Source organism: Simochromis diagramma, unplaced genomic scaffold (genome assembly GCF_900408965.1).
Source record: "Simochromis diagramma unplaced genomic scaffold, fSimDia1.1 OVJJ01000106.1, whole genome shotgun sequence".
Classification (NCBI taxonomy): Eukaryota; Metazoa; Chordata; class Actinopteri; order Cichliformes; family Cichlidae; genus Simochromis; species Simochromis diagramma.
Genome location: NW_024387121.1, coordinates 349,091 through 370,887, shown reverse-complemented (window position 1 = coordinate 370,887; position 21,797 = coordinate 349,091). Strand labels below are relative to the sequence as shown.

The window sequence follows — 21,797 nt, the reverse complement described above, 5'->3', positions numbered from 1 at the left end:
GCTGTGCTGAGGTGTTGGTAAATTCACTAAAGAACAAGGCCCAAGACAAAAGTAAGGCAGCATTGAATGTGAAAAAGCCTAGAAGAGCAGAAGTCAATTACTGTCCGCAGTATCCAAAAGGAGAAACCACTGACAGCCTGGAAAAAGAGAGAATTGCACTGCTTTCAGAGGTTCAGAAGAGAAACAATGACAACATAGTGACAATGAAAATGCAGAAGACTTTTTCGTACAGAAGGCAAGAAGTTATTCAAGGACAGCCCTTCATTGCAGATTTTAAAAGCAGATGGCCAGCTCTGTTCACCGAGAAAGAGGTGCATGTCCTATATGTCTAACTTTTAGAGTGTGTTTATGGTTGACCAGTTATTTCTTGCTTCACTAATATTGACATAACATAGTGATAAAACAGCTAATAATTCCTGGTATGTCCTTCCTCTGGTGCATATTATAAGTGCATTGTTCATGTTTTTCAGATTGACAATTAATTCCTGCGCATATCGACAGTACCGCTGCTATCTAGATTCTTTTATGAGCTAGACTTGTACACTCCACGCATGATGGAGCTCTTTCGAGGCAAAGGTGGGGTGGCTGGCAGAAAAATGAGACACATCATGGTGGCCATCTCCAAGGTGGGTTAGATCTGTGCTTAAGAACTTTTTATGCCCATAATCTGGCAATTTTATGAGCAAAGATATCTATACATATGGTAGGCAAAAGTGCTAAGACGTTTTCATATTTTATACAAATTATATAAGCATCAGTCGTACATTAATAAGTAATTGATAAAATCGTATGGTTAATTTTGATCAAAATGGGAAAAAAAAAAACCAAAAAAACATTAGTGTTTAGTTGCCTCATTTTGTGTCTGATTTGGTTTAGACAGATGTTTTGAGGTGGCTGTAGCTCAGGTGGTAGAGCAGGTCAGCTACTAATCAGAAGCTTGGCGGTTTGGTCCCAAGCTCCTCCAGTGTGCATGCCAAATATCCTTGGGTAAGATACTGTTAAGAGAATTTTTATTTTAGTTAAATCATTAAAGTATAATCAAGTAGAAACAAGCATGCCTTATAATCAAGTGTTTATATATTTTCACACGGTAAAGCTTACTGTTGAAAAGAACACAATGTATTCCTTGCTTAAGTGTGTGAGATGTTTGAAAAAGACAGGATATACATGCATTCTTTACTTCAGTGTCTGCGATGTCAGATAAGCATGAATACTGCTGTGTCGTTGTTTTTCAGTTTGTGTGCAGAAGTTAGATAGCTAAGACAATGCCTGAGCTCTCCCCTCTTCAGTTGAAAGAGGAAGTACTATGTAACCCATTTTGCCTTATAAATAAAGCGAGTAAACGATGCTCGGGGTGTTAGTCTGCTCAGAGACTCTCACCCGTGCGCACGTCTTTGAAACTCTGAGTCGGTCTGCCAGTGTCTCATTTTCTCTCTTACTGTGCTTTTACAAATGTCAACCCCTGACATTTAATTGGTCCTTCGAGCCGGAGAACTGACTGTTATTTTTAACGTCCAGTTTTCCCACAGATGGTCTCCATCGGATCCTGACGTCGTGACGCCTGCGCTGGAAGAAAGCTGCAGTAAAACGAAAAACCCGGACACGTGAATTCGATCTCCGGTCAGCGTTCGGCCTTCACGGCTCCAGGACCCGATGAGCACCGGATCCAAAAACGCAGCGACACAGTAGAGGTGAATATGAAACACTGCATTCCACCAAGCGCTAAAATACGTTGATATTGAGATTTTCCTTTAAGTAGTGTGTAAACCTAGGTACGCCGACAGATCTCAGTGTCCATGCGGGACTAGGAAGACGACAGGCAAGAGCGAAATTCTAGAAAAATCGCTATTAAAAGTTCCGGTCGCTCTGGGAGTGGCTGCAACGGAACAGGTTTCCGGTCACTCAAGAAGAGTGGCTGAAGGTGAAGGTGTTACACAAATAAATAGGCCTACGGAAAATCTCAATAAAAATCATAGAAACGCGCTTTGTTTGTGTTGAAATAGAGGAGTGAGTTGTTTTTACGACCCAATACGCGGTTGAACCACTTCTCAAACTGTTTTCCTGTGTACACTCACGTATTGGTAAAGGTGGAAAAAAGGGTTGTGCTTCATCACGTAAAATCAATAACCGCTCTCTCAATTAGTGAGAGAGTAGAAGGCTGTTATTGAAAACCCATTCTCACTTTTTCATGCCAAAGAAGGTGTCACAGTTTTGACGTAATTAGTTCAAAATGGGTAACTCTAAAACTAAAGTAAAATTAACAGCAGATGAAGGATGGTTGGAAAAAAACTGTCCAAATGCAGGAAGAGTCAGTGCAAATAGGTGGAGAAATCCACATAAAATTTATTGCCCAGCCTGGCAAGGCAAATGCAATCAAGAATCAATAACTGCTTTAAAGGCTGCTTTACAAAAAGAACTATTTGAGGAAAAGAGCCAAAAGAAAAAAGCAAAACGCTTAGCAGAATGGCACCTTTTCAAGGCGTGGATGGTAGAAAACGATAAACGCATTGCTAAACGTGCCCAAAAGCAGGAAACTAAAGATAAACAGAAAACTGCAGGAGAAGAAAAACCGTACCCCCCTCCTTATGCTCCTCAGCCTGCACAGCCTGCAGCAGCTGCACCTAACCCTACGTCAGCACTTCCTGTAAGCTCTCCTCACAAACCTTTTGTTTCAAATCCCTATACGGAGGCCAGACAACAACTTGATCTTATGACTAAGCATGGTCATTCCAAAAAAACAGAAATTGTAGGTCAGTTTCCAATGGTAGCCTTATCTAACCCCAGGTACGGTCAACCCACTGGTCCCCCAGACGCCCAAGGAGTCATACCAGTAGACGGTGAGCCTTTAATTTATGCATTCCGACCCTGGTCTCATAAAGACAGAGAGAATGTACTAAAAGATGTGCCACCCCTTAAAGAAGGCTTCCGGCCGTGGCGAGATGCAGTGGAATTGATCCGTCAGGGGTGGGGTTTAAATGGTCATGAGATGCATCAAGTTTTTCAAGATTTATTAGGTTTAAGTCTTCCTAGAGCTAGAGGTCAATTTACAGGAAATGATCTAAACGGTGACGTGTTGGGGCCAGACACTCCCCAATTAATACAGGAGCTTAATGACTTGTATGGCAGAATAGAAGTTATTTTAGCCCCAAGGCCAGATTATGGAAAGATAGGAGAGTGCAAACAAAAGGAAGGAGAGACAGCATCAGACTATTTGGATCGCCTACGCCCAGTTTTCAGACAAAACTCAGGGCTAAATTATGATGCCGATCCACTGTCTGCTTTTCAACAACAATTAAAAATGCCTTCCTAAATGGTCTACTGCCCAAGATAAAAGCACATGTAGACAAACACTGGGTCACTCAAAATACAGGAACCTTGCCTGAGGCCCTACAATATGCTGAGCATGCAGTCAAAATTCAAAAACAAAAAGAAAAAACAGAAGGAGTTTTCATGATTGATCCAGAGACAGGCTTTATAGCCTTCTCAGGACAGCAACACACAGCAGGTTTTAAGCAAAGTAGGGGAAAGCAAAAAGCAGGACAAAGAAGAGATAGAAGAGATATGAGATGTTATAACTGTGGTAAAATCGGGCACTTTGCTCGAAACTGTAGAAATGTAAGCCAAGAACAGGAAGGTGGAGATGACAGGCGCAGACGCCGTGATGAATGACTAGCACAAGAAAAGGGAAGTGAAACAAGTGAAGGGGAAGTTTACAACATTGAACAACTGCTGCTAGGATCAGAAGCAAAGCCCACCGTTATAGTGCACGTTAACGGGGTCCCAATAAAATTCCTTTGCGACACAGGTGCTTGTAAAACTGTCCTAACAGTAGAAGTCCCAAATTTAACCTTTTCAAAAGATACCTTAATCGTGAAATCAGCCTCAGGACATGTGACAAAACAGCATCTAACCGACCCCCTTTTTATGTCACATAGAGATAGTGGCCGTGCCTGCAAAAATCAGTGCATCTATGATCCATCTTGTCCACTAAATTTGTTAGGAAGAGATGCTTTAACAAAATTAAAAATAGGAGTTTTTCCTGAAGAAAGTGGCATGAAAGCCAGACTCCTACTCTCTGAAAGTCAGAGCCAAACTGAAGACATTTTTGTTTGTGAAGGTTTAGGTGAGCCAAATTATTACTGGACCTTAGATTTACCAAAACTTGAACCATTAGAGGCCAAAGCTAATATGTACTTACCTGAGCACTCACATAGACAGGACCCAGCAAAATATCACAACACCCTGTGGTATAAATATGTCCCAGGTCCAGACAAAATTTATGATCAACAAGTGCACAGACTAGGACCGCAAAAACTAGTCCTACAACACCTGTATGTGACACAGAGTGGTAATGCAGTATGCTCAGTGTTACAGACAGATGCAGTGCAGCGCTTAAATAAGATGTGCAACCCTCATGTATCTGTTGCACGCAACGACCAAACGCCTTGGTCTGAGTTAGGCACAGTGCTGAGAAATGTAGAAATGGACAGATATGACAAAATAGAGTGTGAGGGCTGGCAAAAAGGCCGTAGAACTGGGTGCATGAGGCTAACGCTGTGTTGGCCGGTGACAGCCACACCAGCCACACATTTAGCCACAACAGAGCAAGATGAATGACAAGTATTAACAATTGAAGCACATCCAGAACTAGAGAAGCTGCCACAAACATTATGGTCTCAAGGACCCACGGATGTAGGCCTAATAAAAGGAGCAGATCCAGTAGTGGTGAAAACTACAACCTCATATAGGCCTGTAAAACCACAATATCCCTTGAGTGCAGAGGCAAAAGAAGGTATCAGACCAGTCATAGCAGAGATGCAAAAAGCAGGTATTCTCGTGAAAACTAATGAAGCCACGTGTAATACACCAATTTTTCCAGTAAAAAAGGCTAATACAGGAAAATATCGCTTAGTTCATGATCTAAGAGCAATAAATGAGGTAACAGAGCAAATACCTCCAGTGGTTGCAAATCCACACACAATTCTAAATCAAGTAACACCAAAAGAACGGTGGTTCTCTGTAATAGACTTGTCCAATGCCTTCTTCTCCGTACCTCTGCACCCTGACTCACAGAAGTTATTCGGATTCACCTTTGACAATCAAAAGTATACTTATACAAGGTTGCCTCAGGGATTCCAGAATAGCCCAACTCTGTATGCAGAGGCTTTGAGAAAATCAATGTCATCTTGTACGCTCCCTGCCCCAGGGCAGTTCTTGTTGTATGTAGATGATATATTGATCACAGGCCATACAAAAGATGAGTGCAAAGAAAACACATTAACAGTTTTGCAACATCTCGCAGAGCAAGGCCATAAAGTGTCACAGCATAAACTGCAATTGTGGAGCCAGGAAGTAACATACCTTGGCCACAAATTGACAGGACAAGGCAGGCAGCTGTTAGAGAGCAGAAAGATAGCAGTCCAAAATGCCCCAAAACCAGTAACTAAACAACAAATGATGAGTTTTTTAGGACTGTGCAATTTCTGTAGATGCTGGATTCCAGAATACGCATTACTAGCTCAACCACTACAGAACCTCATTTATGGTAAAGATCTAGCATTAAAAGACAAAGTACAATGGACTCCAGAAGCAGAAAAAGCTTTCGTTGATTTGAAAATAGCACTGCAGACATGTACCGTCTTAGCATTACCAGACTATGGAAAACCTTTCGTTCTCCATGTTGATGGTGCAGGAGGGTATATGAAAGCAGTCTTAACTCAAGCTTTTGGAGAAAAACAACGTCCATTAGCTTTCTACTCATGCAAACTTGACTCTGTAGCTGCTGGATTACCTACCTGTGTTCAGGCATGCGCAGCAGCAGCAGAGGCAGTTAAAAAATGTGCAGACATTGTTCTAGGACATAAATTGATCATCAAAGTCCCACATGCAGTGACCTCTATTTTGCTCCAAGCGAACCTCTCTTTCCTCACGCATGCAAGACAACTTTCTTATGTGGGGATTCTACTTACACAATCACACATAAAAATAGAGAAGTGTGGCCAGCTAAACCCAAGTACACTTTTGCCGACTTCTCTGGACGGAGAACAACACTGTTGCATTCAAAAATTAGAGGAAGATACAAAACCTCGCACTGATATATACAGCTCCCCCCAGAGCAGTTTCAGTAATGTTTTTGTGGACGGCTCAGCGTCAAAAGACATTCACGGTAGAAATTGTGTGGGTTATGCGGTCACAACTGTTGATAAAGTGATAGAAGCAAAAGCTCTCAGCTCCTCAAACTCTGCTCAAAGCGCAGAACTAACCGCAGTCATCAGAGCATGTACTTTGTATAAGGGTCAAAGTGTTAATGTTTACACAGACAGTCAATATGTCTATTCAGCAGTTCATCATTTCGCTAAAATATGGCATAACAGAGGAATGACAACTTCCTCAGGCAACACAGTTCAACATGCAAACCTTCTAAAAAAGCTATTAGAAGTAATAACGTTGCCAAAAGAATTAGCACTATGCAAATGTGCAGCTCATCAAAAGGATGACACAGAAATTACGAGAGGAAATAACTTTGCTGACAAAGCAGCAAAAGCAGCTGCAGAAAAACAAATTGATGTTTTAACAACAGAAACCATAGATCTAATACCTTTAGAAATACTAGCAGATGCACAGAAAACAGCATCGCTGAGTGAACAAAAATCTTGGGTGAAAGATGGAGCAGAATTAAAAGACAACCTCATGATGTGTAATGGCAAACCAGTGCTTCCAAAATCTTTGCATAGAACTGCTGCTTTAGTGACACATGGGAAAACTCATGTGTCAACAGGAGGGATGACTAATATTCTTAATAAACAATTCTATACAAAAAATTTTGAAAGTTCAGCACAAGAGTTTATCAGAACATGTATAATTTGCCAAAGACACAACGCACAGGGAAATCTACGTCCAAAGCGAGGGCATTTCCCTATACCACCGCATCCATTTCACACTGTCCATATGGATTTCATAGAATTAAATGAATCACAATCCTCCAAATATGCACTTGTGATAATTGATGTATTTTCCAAGTGGCCAGAAATATACCCAGTGAAAAAAGCAGATGCAATATCAGTAGCAAAATGTCTATGTAATCATTTTATTCCAACGTACGGTATTCCATCTCTGATAAGATCAGACAATGGCACACATTTTGTAAATGAAGTAATAAGTAAAGTTTCTGAAGCTTTAGGCTTCAGCATAAAACATCACTGTTCTTATCATCCACAAAGTGCAGGATTAGTCGAGAGAACTAACGGCACAATTAAACAAAGGTTGAGGAAATGTATGGAAGAGACTAAAAAACCTTGGCCTGAATGTCTAAGCTTGGTTAAATTATGGATGAGAATAACTCAAGGAACAGGTGGTCTAACGCCATTTGAAATCGTACATGGCAGACATTTTCCACTCCCCATAATGAGTGAGCCAATTAATAAATCTATTGCAGAAACAACAATGGCAGAATGGATGACAAAACTATTTGAGAATAAAGAAGTGAGATTAAGCAATCAACTGCCGAGTGACTTTTCTTCAGTTTCTTGCAGGTTGAACCCCGGTGATTGGATTCTGATTAAAGTCCTCCAGCGGAAAAACTGGAGTGCTCCAAAGTGGGAAGGTCCCTTCCAGGTGCTACTTACCACACCCACAGCGTGTAAGATAGCCGAACGAGTTTCGTGGATTCATCAATCCCACGTGAAGAAAGTGTTTGCACCACAATAAGACGCCGGTTCCCCTGACTCTTACGTGAACCCCTGCTGGAGGACAGGGCTGAACGGGTTTCCCGCCCTGTGCTTCCTCGGCAGTGCTACTCACGTGGGAGCTCGGGTGTGCCTGGTCGCCCTGAAGATCAGACTGACCTATCCCACCGAAGAGCAGAACCAATAATAACACCAGGGACGCCTGAATAAAATCTCAACAAGATGACTGAGGAAAACAACCTGATAAATCCAGAAGAAGAACCAGCTTCAGAATCAATGCTAGCACCAGTTCCAGCCCCAAAGCTGTTGTGCTTGGGCGCTTGTGACATCAAACGAAAACTACTCATGTGCTACATATTCTGTCTAATGGCTATCCTCCTGATGACGGCACTCTTTTGGTTGATGCCCAGTGGAACCCACAAGACAGTACCAATTATTCTCCGACCTAAGAGGTGGACCCACGACAACTCGCACCTGAAGGAGATAGACAAAGAACACAACCACCCGTGGCTGAACAATGCATGGTACCGGTATGTCCATGACAGAGTGCACAGAGAAGACAATGCCGCAAACTGCTATGTCTGCTCACATATGCCCACGACAGCACTCCATGCCACAGTGTATGGAAAACCCCCAACCAAGGCTGAAGCACTCTGCATATATGACAAAGCCATTACCGGGACCTGCTCAACACCAGGAAAACCTGTGATGGTGATAGGTGGATCCATAAAGGACCAAAACAGCAACACATGCCACAACACTATACAATATATAGTCCCACAGAGTGTAAAGTCTCTAATCTACAACATAACAAACTGCACCCACCAGTACCCAAATATAAACTACACCTGCAATGAAGCCTACTGGGTGCATATAAACGTCAGCCATAGAAAACTGAAATCATTCTCAGTTGTTTTGCCACCTGACATACAACACCCAGTGTGCTTTAACTTCACAGGAGCAACCGGACAAACAGGTACGCCCCAGGGTCTGAAGAAATTAGGACAAAACCGAAACTGCTCCATGATCCTGGCGGCACCAGATTGGGATGGCATCGGCTCATCAACAGGTACATACTGGGTACAGGGCGCAGCTTGGGCGTGTGGCCTGAAAGTCTATTTCATGCTGCCACCAAACAGCACCGGACTCTGTGCCCCTGTTCTGGTATCTGACCACACCTTTAAGATGTCAGTGAACAGCAACACCAGAGCTAAACGTAACACAGGCCTCAAGCCCCATGATCCATATCTTGGTTCTGATGTACCAGATGACTTCAAACTCTGGACCAAGAGCCAGAAGGTAATACACGCTTTGTTTCCATGGATAGGAGTAGGGAAACACGCACTACAGATAGAAACCCTGGACTATCGTTTTGGATTATTTTTAAATGCTTCAACCCGCATTAATCAAGGACAGAATGAAGAAATTGATGCAATTCGCATCACTGTCATGCAGCACCGAGTGGCTTTAGACATCATTCTCGCAGAGAAAGGTGGTCTCTGCGTATTGTTTAACACTACATGTTGTACCTACATACCTGATAACATCCATTCATTAAACATGACAAATGCTTTGAATGTTTTGAAACAACTGAGAGACGCTCAGCAGCAGGACTACGTTACCGATACTCAAGGTTGGTGGGACTGGCTGCTGAGCGGCTCTTGGAAATCCCTACTGATTAAAGGCCTGTTGGCCCTTTTCAGTGTGATGTTACTATTTTGCCTTTTCATTGCTTGTATTATCCCATGTCTGAGAAGCATAATGACAAACATGTTCAAGCGTATGTTAGGAAACCATGTCTTGGCTCAGTCAGTTATGGAGGATCCCTATCGTCAGTATGATATGCTGAGTGTGGGAGAGAGAGAAGAAAATCTCTATGACAATCTTGACAAGCTTGTTGTTTAATTATTTCACTGAATGACGTGCAAGTTGAAAATGTGACTAACAAGTGACTATGCATTGAGTAAAACATGTGAAATATATTAACAACAGGAGGGAATGTTAAGAGAATTTTTATTTTAGTTAAATCATTAAAGTATAATCAAGTAGAAACAAGCATGCCTTATAATCAAGTGTTTATATATTTTCACACGGTAAAGCTTACTGTTGAAAAGAACTCAATGTATTCCTTGCTTAAGTGTGTGAGATGTTTGAAAAAGACAGGATATACATGCATTCTTTACTTCAGTGTCTGCGATGTCAGATAAGCATGAATACTGCTGTGTCGTTGTTTTTCAGTTTGTGTGCAGAAGTTAGATAGCTAAGACAATGCCTGAGCTCTCCCCTCTTCAGTTGAAAGAGGAAGTACTATGTAACCCATTTTGCCTTATAAATAAAGCGAGTAAACGGTGCTCGGGGTGTTAGTCTGCTCAGAGACTCTCACCCGTGCGCACGTCTTTGAAACTCTGAGTCGGTCTGCCAGTGTCTCATTTTCTCTCTTACTGTGCTTTTACAAATGTCAACCCCTGACAGATACTAACCCCAAGTTGCTCACCGATGCATTCATCGGAGTGTGAATGTGTATGAATGTTACACAGTAAGCACTAAACCCGGTGGCGCCAGTGTCCGGCAGCCTCGCCTCTGTCAGTGCGCCCCAGGGTGGCTGTGGCTACAATGTAGCTTGCCATCACCAGTGTGTGAATGTGTGGATGACTGGATATGTAAAGCGCTTTGGGGTCCTTAGGGACTAAGTAAAGTGCTATATAAATACAGGCCATTTAAACAGTTTAGAAAAAGTGATTGGGTGAATGAATTGTTGTATAAAGGCAGCTTTGAGTGCTCCGAGTAGAAAAACGCTATATAAGAACCAGTCTATTTACCATGTGGCCTTTTGGACTCTTCCAAACTAAGTATTCCTTTTTCAAACTGCTGCCTAAAAGCTAAATATTGTCATTATGGATTCCCTTTTTTCTTAGGATGACACAATACATACAAGACGAGCATGCATCCTGAAGTCCTTGTGTGTCTACCTGAATGAAGACCATGAGAAACTTGTGAAGGAATATACGGTCAGTTACGTTCACAAGTTGTTCTGTGTTATGTAATTTGCTCCAGGAGTTATGGGTAATTTCGATATATGAAATGGTAAAATGTGACACCACGTGTGAATAAAAGATATTGCAATTGGTCCTTGTTTTGTTTCATGTCAAATTTCTGAGGTGTGAAACCAGAGACATAGAATTTAGTAAATATATCAGCATATTCACGCTGATTGCTGAATTCCTTTTTTTTTTTTTTTTTTTCATATCTAGACTCAAACAAATGTATTATTATATTTTACGTCACAGAACACTGAGGCCAACACTGAAGCCATGGAACAAACTGTGATGGGAGTGTATGTCATACATCAGGAGGGTGCGGAGCCTGGAGATGACCCAGAGAACATCGGTGTCCTGATTGAAGGCGTGGAGGTTCTCACTGGTTTGAGGAGCATTGCAATTGCTTGTGCTCTGTTATTTGGACTGATATACTGTCTGAACCTAAGCTACCCACCGGAGCTCAAATGCACTTTTGAAGTCTTGCAAAAGATTATCATGAAGCTGGATGGACAGAGGTTGTCATCCAAGGCACAGTTCCTAAAAAAACAAGCTAATGGGGTGAATGAGCTTGAAACAGACTCAGGCAAGCCAGATATTTTTTTTTTCAAGGTTTCTGCAATGCAAATATGTGTTTACTGTTTTAAAGTTTAAAATTGTAAGTTATAAAATGTTCATATAAACTATGTGGTTTGCTCTGTGGCTATTACACAAAGATTGTTCGTCCATAACTTAAAGTCTTATACACTTGAAGTGTAAACACTGATTTTTGCCAGATGGCAATTGTTACAAAGGCAAATGCACACTGGTTTTCACAAATTGTTTGAGTGGAGCAGTTATACTCAAAATTGAATGTTTTCTCCACACGTTAAATAGCATAAAGTCACTATTAATGGATACAGCCTGATTAAATGGAGGACTAATGTATGCAAGCAACATAGTAATGTTATAGTAATGTTGAATGTTATGTCTGAGCTTTAAATTGTGTTAAAATTCATATTGTTGTTTGCAATGCATATTTTACTACATTTTACGAAAGTTGCTTTGGGGATAATATTTTTTGTCTGCAAACTATTCAACAGACTTATTTCATTTTTATTATTAGGGTTATTTTATTGTATTTTTTCTTTCAGTCAGCATGTCTTGATCTGGAAGTTCTGTGGTCTTGGTATGAGATGGTTAAAGGGGAGAAAGCTAGGCTGAACTGGGATCCTGCCAACTGTTTTAAGAATGTTCAAGCAAAATAAAAGAGATGGTTTTGCAAGTTATCATTTATGTATGTTTCATTAATTTAATTAAAAGTAATGTTTACATAAGCAATACAAACACTAACTGAAACATGATTGGTGTAAGTACTACAGACATAAATTACATTTGTTCATTCAACAAGATTAACATTGGTGTAACAAACACATATTTTACTAGTTCATGTAACAAGACTGACTTTTGATGTGCCAAGGTGTTTAAACAATATAACATGAATTTAAATTAATTGAATTAGACTAACTTGGTACAAACATGTTAACTGAATAAAAATCAAATTAACTGAATGTTAATGTTTAAATTATGTTACACTTACAAACATATTTAGTGTTGAAACAACACAATCAAGATGGGTTGATATAACATGATTTGTTTAGATGGAATATAGGTGGCAAGATGAAATTAAGTTCATCCAATGAATTATTTTTTTGAGTGCATGAAAACCAAAATAGTTCCAAACGCCAGATCTAAATGAGGGTGGGGGAGGTTCAATTTGCCATGTTGCAACGAGAGCTTAACTTCTGTCTCTCTAGCTTGCACTGCGGTCAGTGAATCTGCGTTCGACTACCCCGCCTAGGCTGCACTGTCTGTATCGTTCGATACATAGGCGTACCGAACCAAAAAAGCACTGTATTGAACGGTTCAATATCGATACGAGTATTGTTGCACCCCTAATATATATGTGCTTTGGTAGTTTAGTATTGTCCATAGTGAGGATAATCATGTCCATTACATGAGCTCCCTACTCCTATGCAGGCTAATATATAGCCAGTAGTTCCCATGACTAAGAACAGGACATTGAATGGGCCTCACAGCTTCCATATTAAATTACCTGAAACTCATCCTCAGTACTCGCTATGTTGTCAGGCTATATATATCATAACTTCACAATAAAGTAAGAGAATGGACTCAGGGTGAGCCCTTGGAGGCCAAATGATTCGATTTAATGCAAAATAGGTATTTCATCTGCTCTGATGGAAAAGCCAGATATTTCAAAGTTTCATTAATGATGATCAAACGTTTATTTTCTTCTAATTGCTAAGCATGATTAAGCATCGCTCATAAAGCAATATATGTATTCAAGTCTTTATTATAATGTACAGCACCCATCTATTCAGGCACCCATTTTCCTAACCGCTTATCTACAGCGGCAACCAGAGCTCCCAATCCATCACAGGGCAGTGTATATTTATATTCATTAGTTCACAAATCAAATATTCACATTAAATGTATAATGTACCTCCTTTTACTCAGTGTTTCATACATTAACTGTACATACAATACATGAACTTTTTATCCTAATATATGGTCAACATTGGAAATGCATCCATGAGAAAATTTCTTTTAACATCACACTAAAGGTGATTCATGCCCAGCCTCTCTTGCCCTGAAAAAGCACGAGTAGCTTTTCTTTAAGTCCACTTGCTCCCTCCACACCAGCCCAGGACTGGTAAGGCAGACAACCCTGTTGAAGACTGCCAATGAGACAATGGAAGTCTGGGTCTCTGTGGCTCTTCATGTGGCTGTCTCTCTAACCCATCTTAAAGACAGTGGGTTATGCAACTGGCATTGTGACAGTGCTTCTTCTCCATTCCCAGCACCTTCATAGGGTATTGGTGTTAGAGCCTCTGGTCACGGTATCAATGGTTACTTCCTCTTTAACAGTTGGGTTTTTTTTTATTGGCTTTGTGTAGTGAGGTAGATTCTGGGGTAGGATTTTACGTGATGTACACGAATGCAGCACTAACATCCTTACCTTCCCAGCTGACAATTAGCGGGCTTATAAGGAACAGCTGCACTTCACTACCAGGCAGAGGTATTTGGCAGTCTTGTTCCAGCCAAGGTGGCTGAGAGCATTAGGCAGTTAAGCACTGCAGAGCTCCTCAGGAAAGCTACTCATTTTAGTATTGCCCTTTAGAGAGTGGTAAGTGGGACTCTTGCGTTTATCATAATGTGGCATATAGTAGGGTGGACCTTGATGACTGTTTCCCTCTTTTGTTACAGGATTGTGCTTGTGGTCGGGCGTGATTGCAGATGCCATGCAGGTGCATCCGCATGGCACCGCAGACCACGCCCCACCACAGTGCTATACTGCTGCTGTCTTGTCTTATGCTGTTTTGTTTGTTATGTGATGCTTTAATAGAGAACAGTAACTTGAGGTGTATTTGTTTTATGTAGATCTCTTTTACTAATTTAATGTTTTATGCTCTGTTTTATTGCTTTAGTGGAGGTGCGGCCGCTTGTTGAGGGGCAAGGCACGTGAGGTGGAATCCCCTCCCCGATGCATGCGAGTGTACACATGGGGCATAGGTAGATTGCACCATTTAGAGTTCAGTGTGAGTGACAGTGAGGTCTGCAGTGGAATTACACGGGTGAGTAATTAATTGGTGGCACCCGTGTGTGCGCGCGCGTGTGTGTGTGTGCGCGTGATGCTGTGATTGTTTTAGGGTAGCATCGTGGTAGGGCGTCTGGTCATTTTAATCATCAGTTGTTAAAGTGTTTTAACTATCTTGCCGTCTCAACCCTGCTACCTTAGGTACCTTTTTACAATTCTATGCTTTTAGTAGTAATAAATTTTGATTTGTGAAATTCATCTGTCTCACCTCTGCTGTTAATAACGAGTCTGATGGCTTTGGTAGCCAGTGTAACACTTACATTGGCTAGAGAAATCTTTCCTGGGGTGTAACTCCCTCCCCCAGGTGGGGTTGTCAACATTTTAGTTACCATCCCTGGTTATCTCTCATTCGCGCCACCACATTTGCAAACCAAGTGGCCAAGAGAATATCATGATGCTGATTGATAGCATTTCGTCAGATGTAGCCGAGCTGCTCTGGCAGCATTATAATTTACCCTATGCCTTCTGTGGTTTTTCTTGGAGGTCTTGTGATGCTGTGCGCATCAGTTTGGCTCTTTAGCCTTTTGTTTTGTTTCTGCCTACCACTTGAATTAAAGAAAAACAAAGGTATTTAGAGGGCTATGCACTTATTCAGATTTTCATATATATATATATATATATATATATATATATATATATATATATATATATATATATATATATATATGAGAGAGAGACTACCAGTCACAAGATTAGACACCGCCTAATTTAATGTTTTTCCGTTATTTTAAATTGTAGCTTCTCACTGAAGGCATCAAAACTATGAATGAACAAATATCAAATTATGTAGTAAACAAAGTATGAAATTCCTCAAAACATGTTTTAGATTTTAGGTTCTTTAAAGTAGCCACCCTTTGCTTTGATTACTCCATTGCATTCTCAAGATGAGCTTCATTAGGTAATCGCCTGTAATGCTTTCCAACAGTCTTGAAGGAGTACCCAGAGATGCTGAGCACTTGTTGGCCCTTTTTGCCTTCACTCTGCAGTCCATCTCATCCCAAACCATCTCCAGTCACCTGGCCTAATCCAATGGGATTAGGCCAGGTGACTGTGGAGGCCAGGCCATCAGGTGCAGCACTTCATCACTCTCCTTCTTGGTCAAATAGCCCTTACACACCCTGGAGGTGTGTTTGGGGTCATTGTCCTTTTGAAAAATAAATGGTCCAACTAAACACAAACCGAATGGGATGGCTGTCGCTGCAGGATGCTGTGGTAGCCATGCTGGCTCAGCCTTCAGTTTTGAATGACTCCCCAACAGTGTCAACATCTGGCTGACTGCGCTCCATGAGTGCTTGGCAGCACAAATGAACCAGCTGCTAGTTGATGAGAGAATGGCTAACCAAAGGCTGGACAGTCCCGATTCTCAAGGACACCCTGGAAGGGACCGGTCCCATCCAGCTACCAATCAATAACCTGCCTCAGTACCACATGAAAGCTTATAGCAGCTAAGATGAACAGGCACATGGGTCAATACATGAGTGGGGCACAGAAAGGGAATGGCAAGAACACCAGCTTCTGGTAGACCGAGCAGTCAGCTGAGACTGCAAGACTAGGCTGACCAACCTGTGCGCTGCCTGGATTAAAAACAAGGAGGCCTATGACTTAGTGCCCCACAGCTGGATCCTGGAATGCCTAGACCTACAGTGAGGAACATAAGTATTTGAACACCCTGCGATTTTGCAAGTTCTCCCACTTGGAAATCATGGAGGGGTCTGAAATTCACATTGTATTCAAGTGGAGTAGATGTGGGCTTTTTAAAGGCATAGTAACAGGTCTTTGAGAGCCAGCATTCTTGCTGATTGCGAGGTGTTCAAATACTTATGTGCAGCAGTGCAATACAAATGAATTTGTTAAAAATCATAAAATGTGATTTCCTGAGTTTTTTTTTTTTTTTATTTTATTTTTTTAAATGCTGTCTCCCACAGTGGGAATACACCTACAATGTGAATTTCAGATTCATCAGGAACTCAATGGGGATGTGGCGGACAACACTAGAGGCCAACTTCAACCCTATAGTACAAGTCACCATCAAGTGTGGGATCTACCAAGGAGATGCTCTGTCCCTTTTGTTCTGCATAGGCCTGAATCCCCGTCAGTGAGATTATTAACAAGACCGGCTACGGATACCGACTACGGAATGGAGCAGTTGTCAGCCACCTCCTTGACATGGTGTATGCCCAGAGTGAATGAGACATCGATTTACTGATCCATATAGCAATGACATCGGAATGTTGTTCGTACTGGATAAATGTAGTTGGATGATAATAAAGAGAGGGAAGGTAGTCAGAACTGAGGGGATCGAATTACCAGAAGGTAACATACATAAAGGATAGCTCCAGTACCTAGGGATCCCACAGGCAAATGGGAACCACGAAGAGGCCGCTAGGAAAGCTAGCAATTAATGGTAATTTGGAGATTGGTCCGTAACTGCTCCAAAGAGAGTGGTCTAGCTGAGGTTCTCTTTTAAGATGGGGAAAATAGCAGTGTTTTTAAAATAAACCAGAACTATGCCAGTGAAGAGTTGATTAGAGTGAGCACACATGGACCAATAAACTGGAGGACATTTTTGAAAAATGATGCAGGTACAATGTCAAGTAAACAAGAGGATGCTTTCACTGAATTCACTAGTTTTACCAGCTCAGGTATTGAAACAGGAGAGGAAAGTATCCAAGATGATGGGCTGAGATGGGTTGGAGATAGACAAAGCAGGTGCTGAATGTGTATTTCAAAAAAACAAAACAACAACAACAAACAAAAAAGTCATTCTTACATTATCAATCTTTGCAAGCAGAAAAGAGAGAAAATTGTCAGTCTTCATTAAATGAAATAGTGGCCACAGGTAGAGCAGGAGTAACAATGTCATGAATTGTGTTGAATAGCACCTTAGGATTACCTCTGCTCTTTTTAGCCAAGTGTGAGAAATGGGCAGCCCTCACATCTCTAATCGCAGTATTAAAAGAAGCTAAAAGGTCCTTTAGACAGAGGAGATGAACATTTGGATGAGTTTTCCTCCACCTGCGCTCCGCTTTATGACAATCACGTTTTAGACAATGGATACTGTCATTTAGCCAAGGAGGAGATTTGGAGGCAGAAAATCTCATTTTAACTGGACAAATTTCACCTAAAATAGAAAGGCAATAATTATTAAAAACTACTGGTTGAGAAATCAACCATTATGAGGAGATGGCTGTAGGTTAAAAGCATCTGCAAATTTCTCCGCTGTGGAGGAGTCTAAGATATGAGAGCTAACCATCCGTTGAACAGGGGACAAAAGCTTATTAAAAGACATGTTAAAAAGATTGATTTAATCTTTCAATCAATCCAACTCACTCCCCACACTCTCATTAACATAAACGATCATGAATACACACATCTCCCCCCCCCCCCCCACACACACGCGCACACTTAAAGAGTAAAATTGGGCTGGGTACGCATGAGCCAAGTGAGGAAACACTATCACAGGGAGCCGTCTGCACCGGGAGCTGGTCACAGACCGCAGCCTCCAGGCTGGGCACACAGCAGGAGGGAGGCAAAGAAGCCCCCCAGCCAGGCTGAGAGGACCCCCAGAGCCCCAGCAGCCACGGTCGATCACAGCCCCGGTGCAGAGAGCGCCCTCTGAGGAAACACTGGAGATATGACACGATAGGATATATACAGGGTAAAAAGATAAAATAAGAACGGGATACAATATAAATAGAGTAAGAAGATAGAAAATGAATAAGAATAAAATCAATAAATATTAAGTAAAACCTAAATTAATAAATAGAATAACAGAATAGAATAAATAAGCATAAAATAAATAAACGTTAAGTAAAAGCTAAATTAAAAAGGTGGGTCTTGAGCCTGTTCTTAAAAACATGTACGTTCTCTGTGGCCCTGAGCTCCTCCGGCAGGCTGTTCCACAGACGAGGACCGTACCACTGAAAAGCTGCCTCTCCGTGAGTATGTGTCCTGACTTTAGGGACAATCAAAAGGCCAGTACCAGAGGACCTCAGGGTCCGCGAGGGTTCATATGGTAAAAGCAGATCTGAGAGATAAGAAGGCCCAAGACCATTAAGACATTTAAAAACCAATAAAAGAACTTTAAAATTGATCCTGAAACACTGGGGGAGCCAGTGCAGCGATTCTAAAACCGGTGTAATGTGGGCCCGCCCTCTGGTCTTCGTCAGCACACGAGCTGCAGAGTTTTGCAAAAGTTGTAAAGTTGAAATATTCTTCTTAGGAAGACCAGAGAGCAGGGCATTACAGTAATCAATGCAGCTGGTAATAAAAGCATGCATCAGCATCTCCGTGTTGGCCCGAGAGAGAATAGGGCGGACTCTGGCTATATTTTTTTAGATGATAAAATCCAATTTTGGTTACATGTTTAACATGTGGGATAAAACCAAGCTCAGAGTCAAAAATAACACCCAGGTTTTTCACTTGTAGCGAAGGACATAGTGAAAATGCCTGTAATTTAGACAAGCGTTTCTCTCTCTGAGCCTCGGGACCGACGATTAAAACTTCAGTTTCGTCCTGGTTAAGCTGTAAAAAGTTTTCTGCCATCCAAGATCTTATATCTAAAATACAGTTAAAAAGGGCATCCATTGGTCTGGTGTCATCAGGAGACACAGAGATGTACAGCTGAGTGTCATCAGCGTAACTGTGGAAGTTCACTCCATGCCTCCTGATGACACCTGCCGAGAGGGAGCATATACAAATTAAAAAGTACAGGGCCTAGAACCGACCCTTGAGGCACACCACATGTCATTCTATGGATCTTAGAGGAGCATGTATCCATACTCACCATAAAAGTTCTGTCTGAGAGATAGGAAGTGAACCAGTTGTGTACAGCACCAGAGAGGCCCACCATGTGTTTCAGTCTGTTTAAAAGAATAGCGTGGTCTACTGTATCAAAGGCTGCGCTTAGATCCAGCAGCACCAGGACTGAGAGCTTTTGGGAGTCCCAGTTACATCTAAGATCATTTAAAACCTTTAGGAGAGCCGTCTCTGTGCTGTGGTTCACCCTAAATCCAGACTGGAATATCTCCAGGATCTGTCTATCATTCAAAAAGTCATTAATCTGAGTAAAAACAAGTTTTTCTAAGATTTTACTTAAAAATGGTAAGTTGGATACAGGTCTGTAGTTATTAAAATCATTACAATCCAAATTGCTCTTCTTCAGAAGGGGCCTCACCACCGCAGTTTTAAAGGCAGCAGGGAAGACACCCAACTGAAGAGAGCAATTCATCATGTATAAAAGCTCAGCTTCAAAAAATTCCATAATGTGTTTTAAAGAGTGAAGAGGGGATTGGATCTAAAAGACATGTGGTGGGTCTCACTGTGGAGAAAATTTTCTTAAGGTTCTCAGCATTAACCAGGACAAAGCTGTCCAGTGTCTCCTCAGATACAATCGAGCCCTCAGATGTGTTTAAAATCATATCGTGAGAAGATAAAATATCAGATCTGATGGCACTGATTTTTCCCCTGAAGTGGTCTGCAAACTGCTCACAGAGCGAGTCTGTGGGGGTTCTTTGGGAGCTGTTAAAATCAGGGTTAAATAAATGATCTATGGTGGAAAAGAGGACCTTGGGATTATTTTCTTTATTACTGATTATTTTGGCGAAGTATGAATTTCTTGAATTCCTTAGTGTATTATTGTAGATTTTAAGTTGCTCGCAAAATATTTGATGGTTGATTGCATTTTTATTTTTCCTCCATCCTTAAAATGGTGATCAGAAATAAAAATGTCCTCAGAGCAAATAAAATCAATATTTAAAACCAAAGTAAAAACAAGGTCCAGTGTGTGACCTTTGCTATGTGTAAGACCGGACAAATGCTGAGCAAAATGAAAAGAATCCATAATGTTGATAAAGTCTCTGGCAAAGGGGTCGGAGTCATTATTAATTTGTATATTAACCTCATGAGCCCCAAAGTGTTTTTGAGCTTTCTGCTCAAAAATGAAATGCCCAAAATGAATGGAGTACTTCTATGCAATTACAAACTCTGTGTATACAATCAAAATAAAGCAAACACTTGTGAAATTTCATCAGAGGCGTAAATATTGCAAAAGATATTACTGTGTCAAAGTTACTGAGACTGGAACACAGAAAAAGTAAGTATATTTTATCTGCGCCTAAGTATAATTATGTATATATTTATTTTTATTTTTTAAGCATATAACCCTTTTAAAAATATGCTTCAGTTCCAATTTCATTTCAGAAATTCATTAACCAACATATAAACATCATCTGTGCAAAGATTTATTTCTGAAGTGAAACGGTGAATAATTACAGCCCTGTCAATACATAAATACCCAGACGTACAAAAATGTCAAATTCTGGCACACATTGGACACCATGTCAGTTGAATTTTTTAGGTATTAAAGAGCAGAAATTATTTAATTTTATTAACAGGCCCAAAAATGCTTTTTAATATATATATATATATATATATATATATATATATATATTATTTTTTCTGAAAAGTTAACCACACCTTTACATGGGAACGGCCCTTTCCTGCCGTGTTCATGGAGCTTAATTGGTCTCTGGCCCTTTAAACTCTGAGGGGCTGTAACTTTGGTTTCTTTTGGCCAATTTGCCTGATTGACACCTCTTTTTAATCGTTTGAGCAAATAGGATCGCAGTAATGATGCCACGTTCACGTCACTTCAACCAGTAAGAAGTTGCAAGGCCAAACCCCACGTGGGTCCAAATTTAATGCATGTGGCCTCTGTCCAATCACCTGTCTGTAGGTGTGTCTAAAATGCAAGTTGTTGATGGAAATGGCTTTGATGCCGCTAGTTATGCATGGTAACTGCTGATAATGATCAGACTACTGGTAACCAGGGAAAATAATGGAGGAAATCTACACAGTAAACCAGTTACTGTATTTGCACCACTATGTGTTTTTGTGGTCTTCTTTTGTGGCTCTTTCAGTGAATTTTAGCCAGAGCATGGTGAAACTTGGTGTTTGGTTTCGGAGATAGCTCTGGAAGATAACTAGCCTTTCTTTAGCCAGTTGTTTGTTTAGCTGGCCTTTTGTGCATTTAATCATAGCGTGTGTGTGTGTGTGTGTGTGTGTGTGTGTGTGTGTGTGTGTGTGTGTGTGTGGAGGGTGCTGGAAAAGGGACCTTGCAAGTGCTTGAATTTGACCCTGAAAAAGGCGTATGAACCCTGATACCAATGATGTATATTTGCTCAATATTTCCAAAGCCTTCAGCATCTCTCTTTACATTTGAGTTGGTCTTTACACTTTTTTGTAAAGCTGAATATAACACTGAATAAAAACATGCCAGAATAGAATGATTTTAATTTATTGAAGGAAAACAGTAAAAAGAAAGAGACAACAGTTAACTGGTTCAGTAAATTAATAATGCATGCTTGTTTATAGTATGTGTCATTTTTCAGAAATTCAATGCTTGCTTTTATTCTTTAG

At 40.9% G+C, this 21,797-nt stretch overlaps 1 protein-coding gene across 2 annotated transcripts; it reads left to right on the top strand.

Moving 5' to 3' along the window:
• The first annotated feature begins 202 nt into the window (after positions 1–202).
• Positions 203–11,988, top strand: LOC120743363. Of its 2 annotated transcripts, none has more exons than XM_040046994.1 (3): positions 203–311; positions 10,601–10,693; positions 10,973–11,988. In XM_040046994.1, exons 1-3 carry the CDS (start codon positions 204–206, stop codon positions 11,372–11,374), a joined length of 603 nt encoding a protein of 200 aa, XP_039902928.1. In that variant the 5' UTR covers position 203; the 3' UTR covers positions 11,375–11,988. The 2 variants fall into 2 exon arrangements, with proteins under 2 accessions (XP_039902928.1, XP_039902929.1); XM_040046995.1 differs by lacking the exon at positions 203–311 and adding an exon at positions 326–626.
• The last annotated feature ends 9,809 nt before the right edge of the window (positions 11,989–21,797 follow it).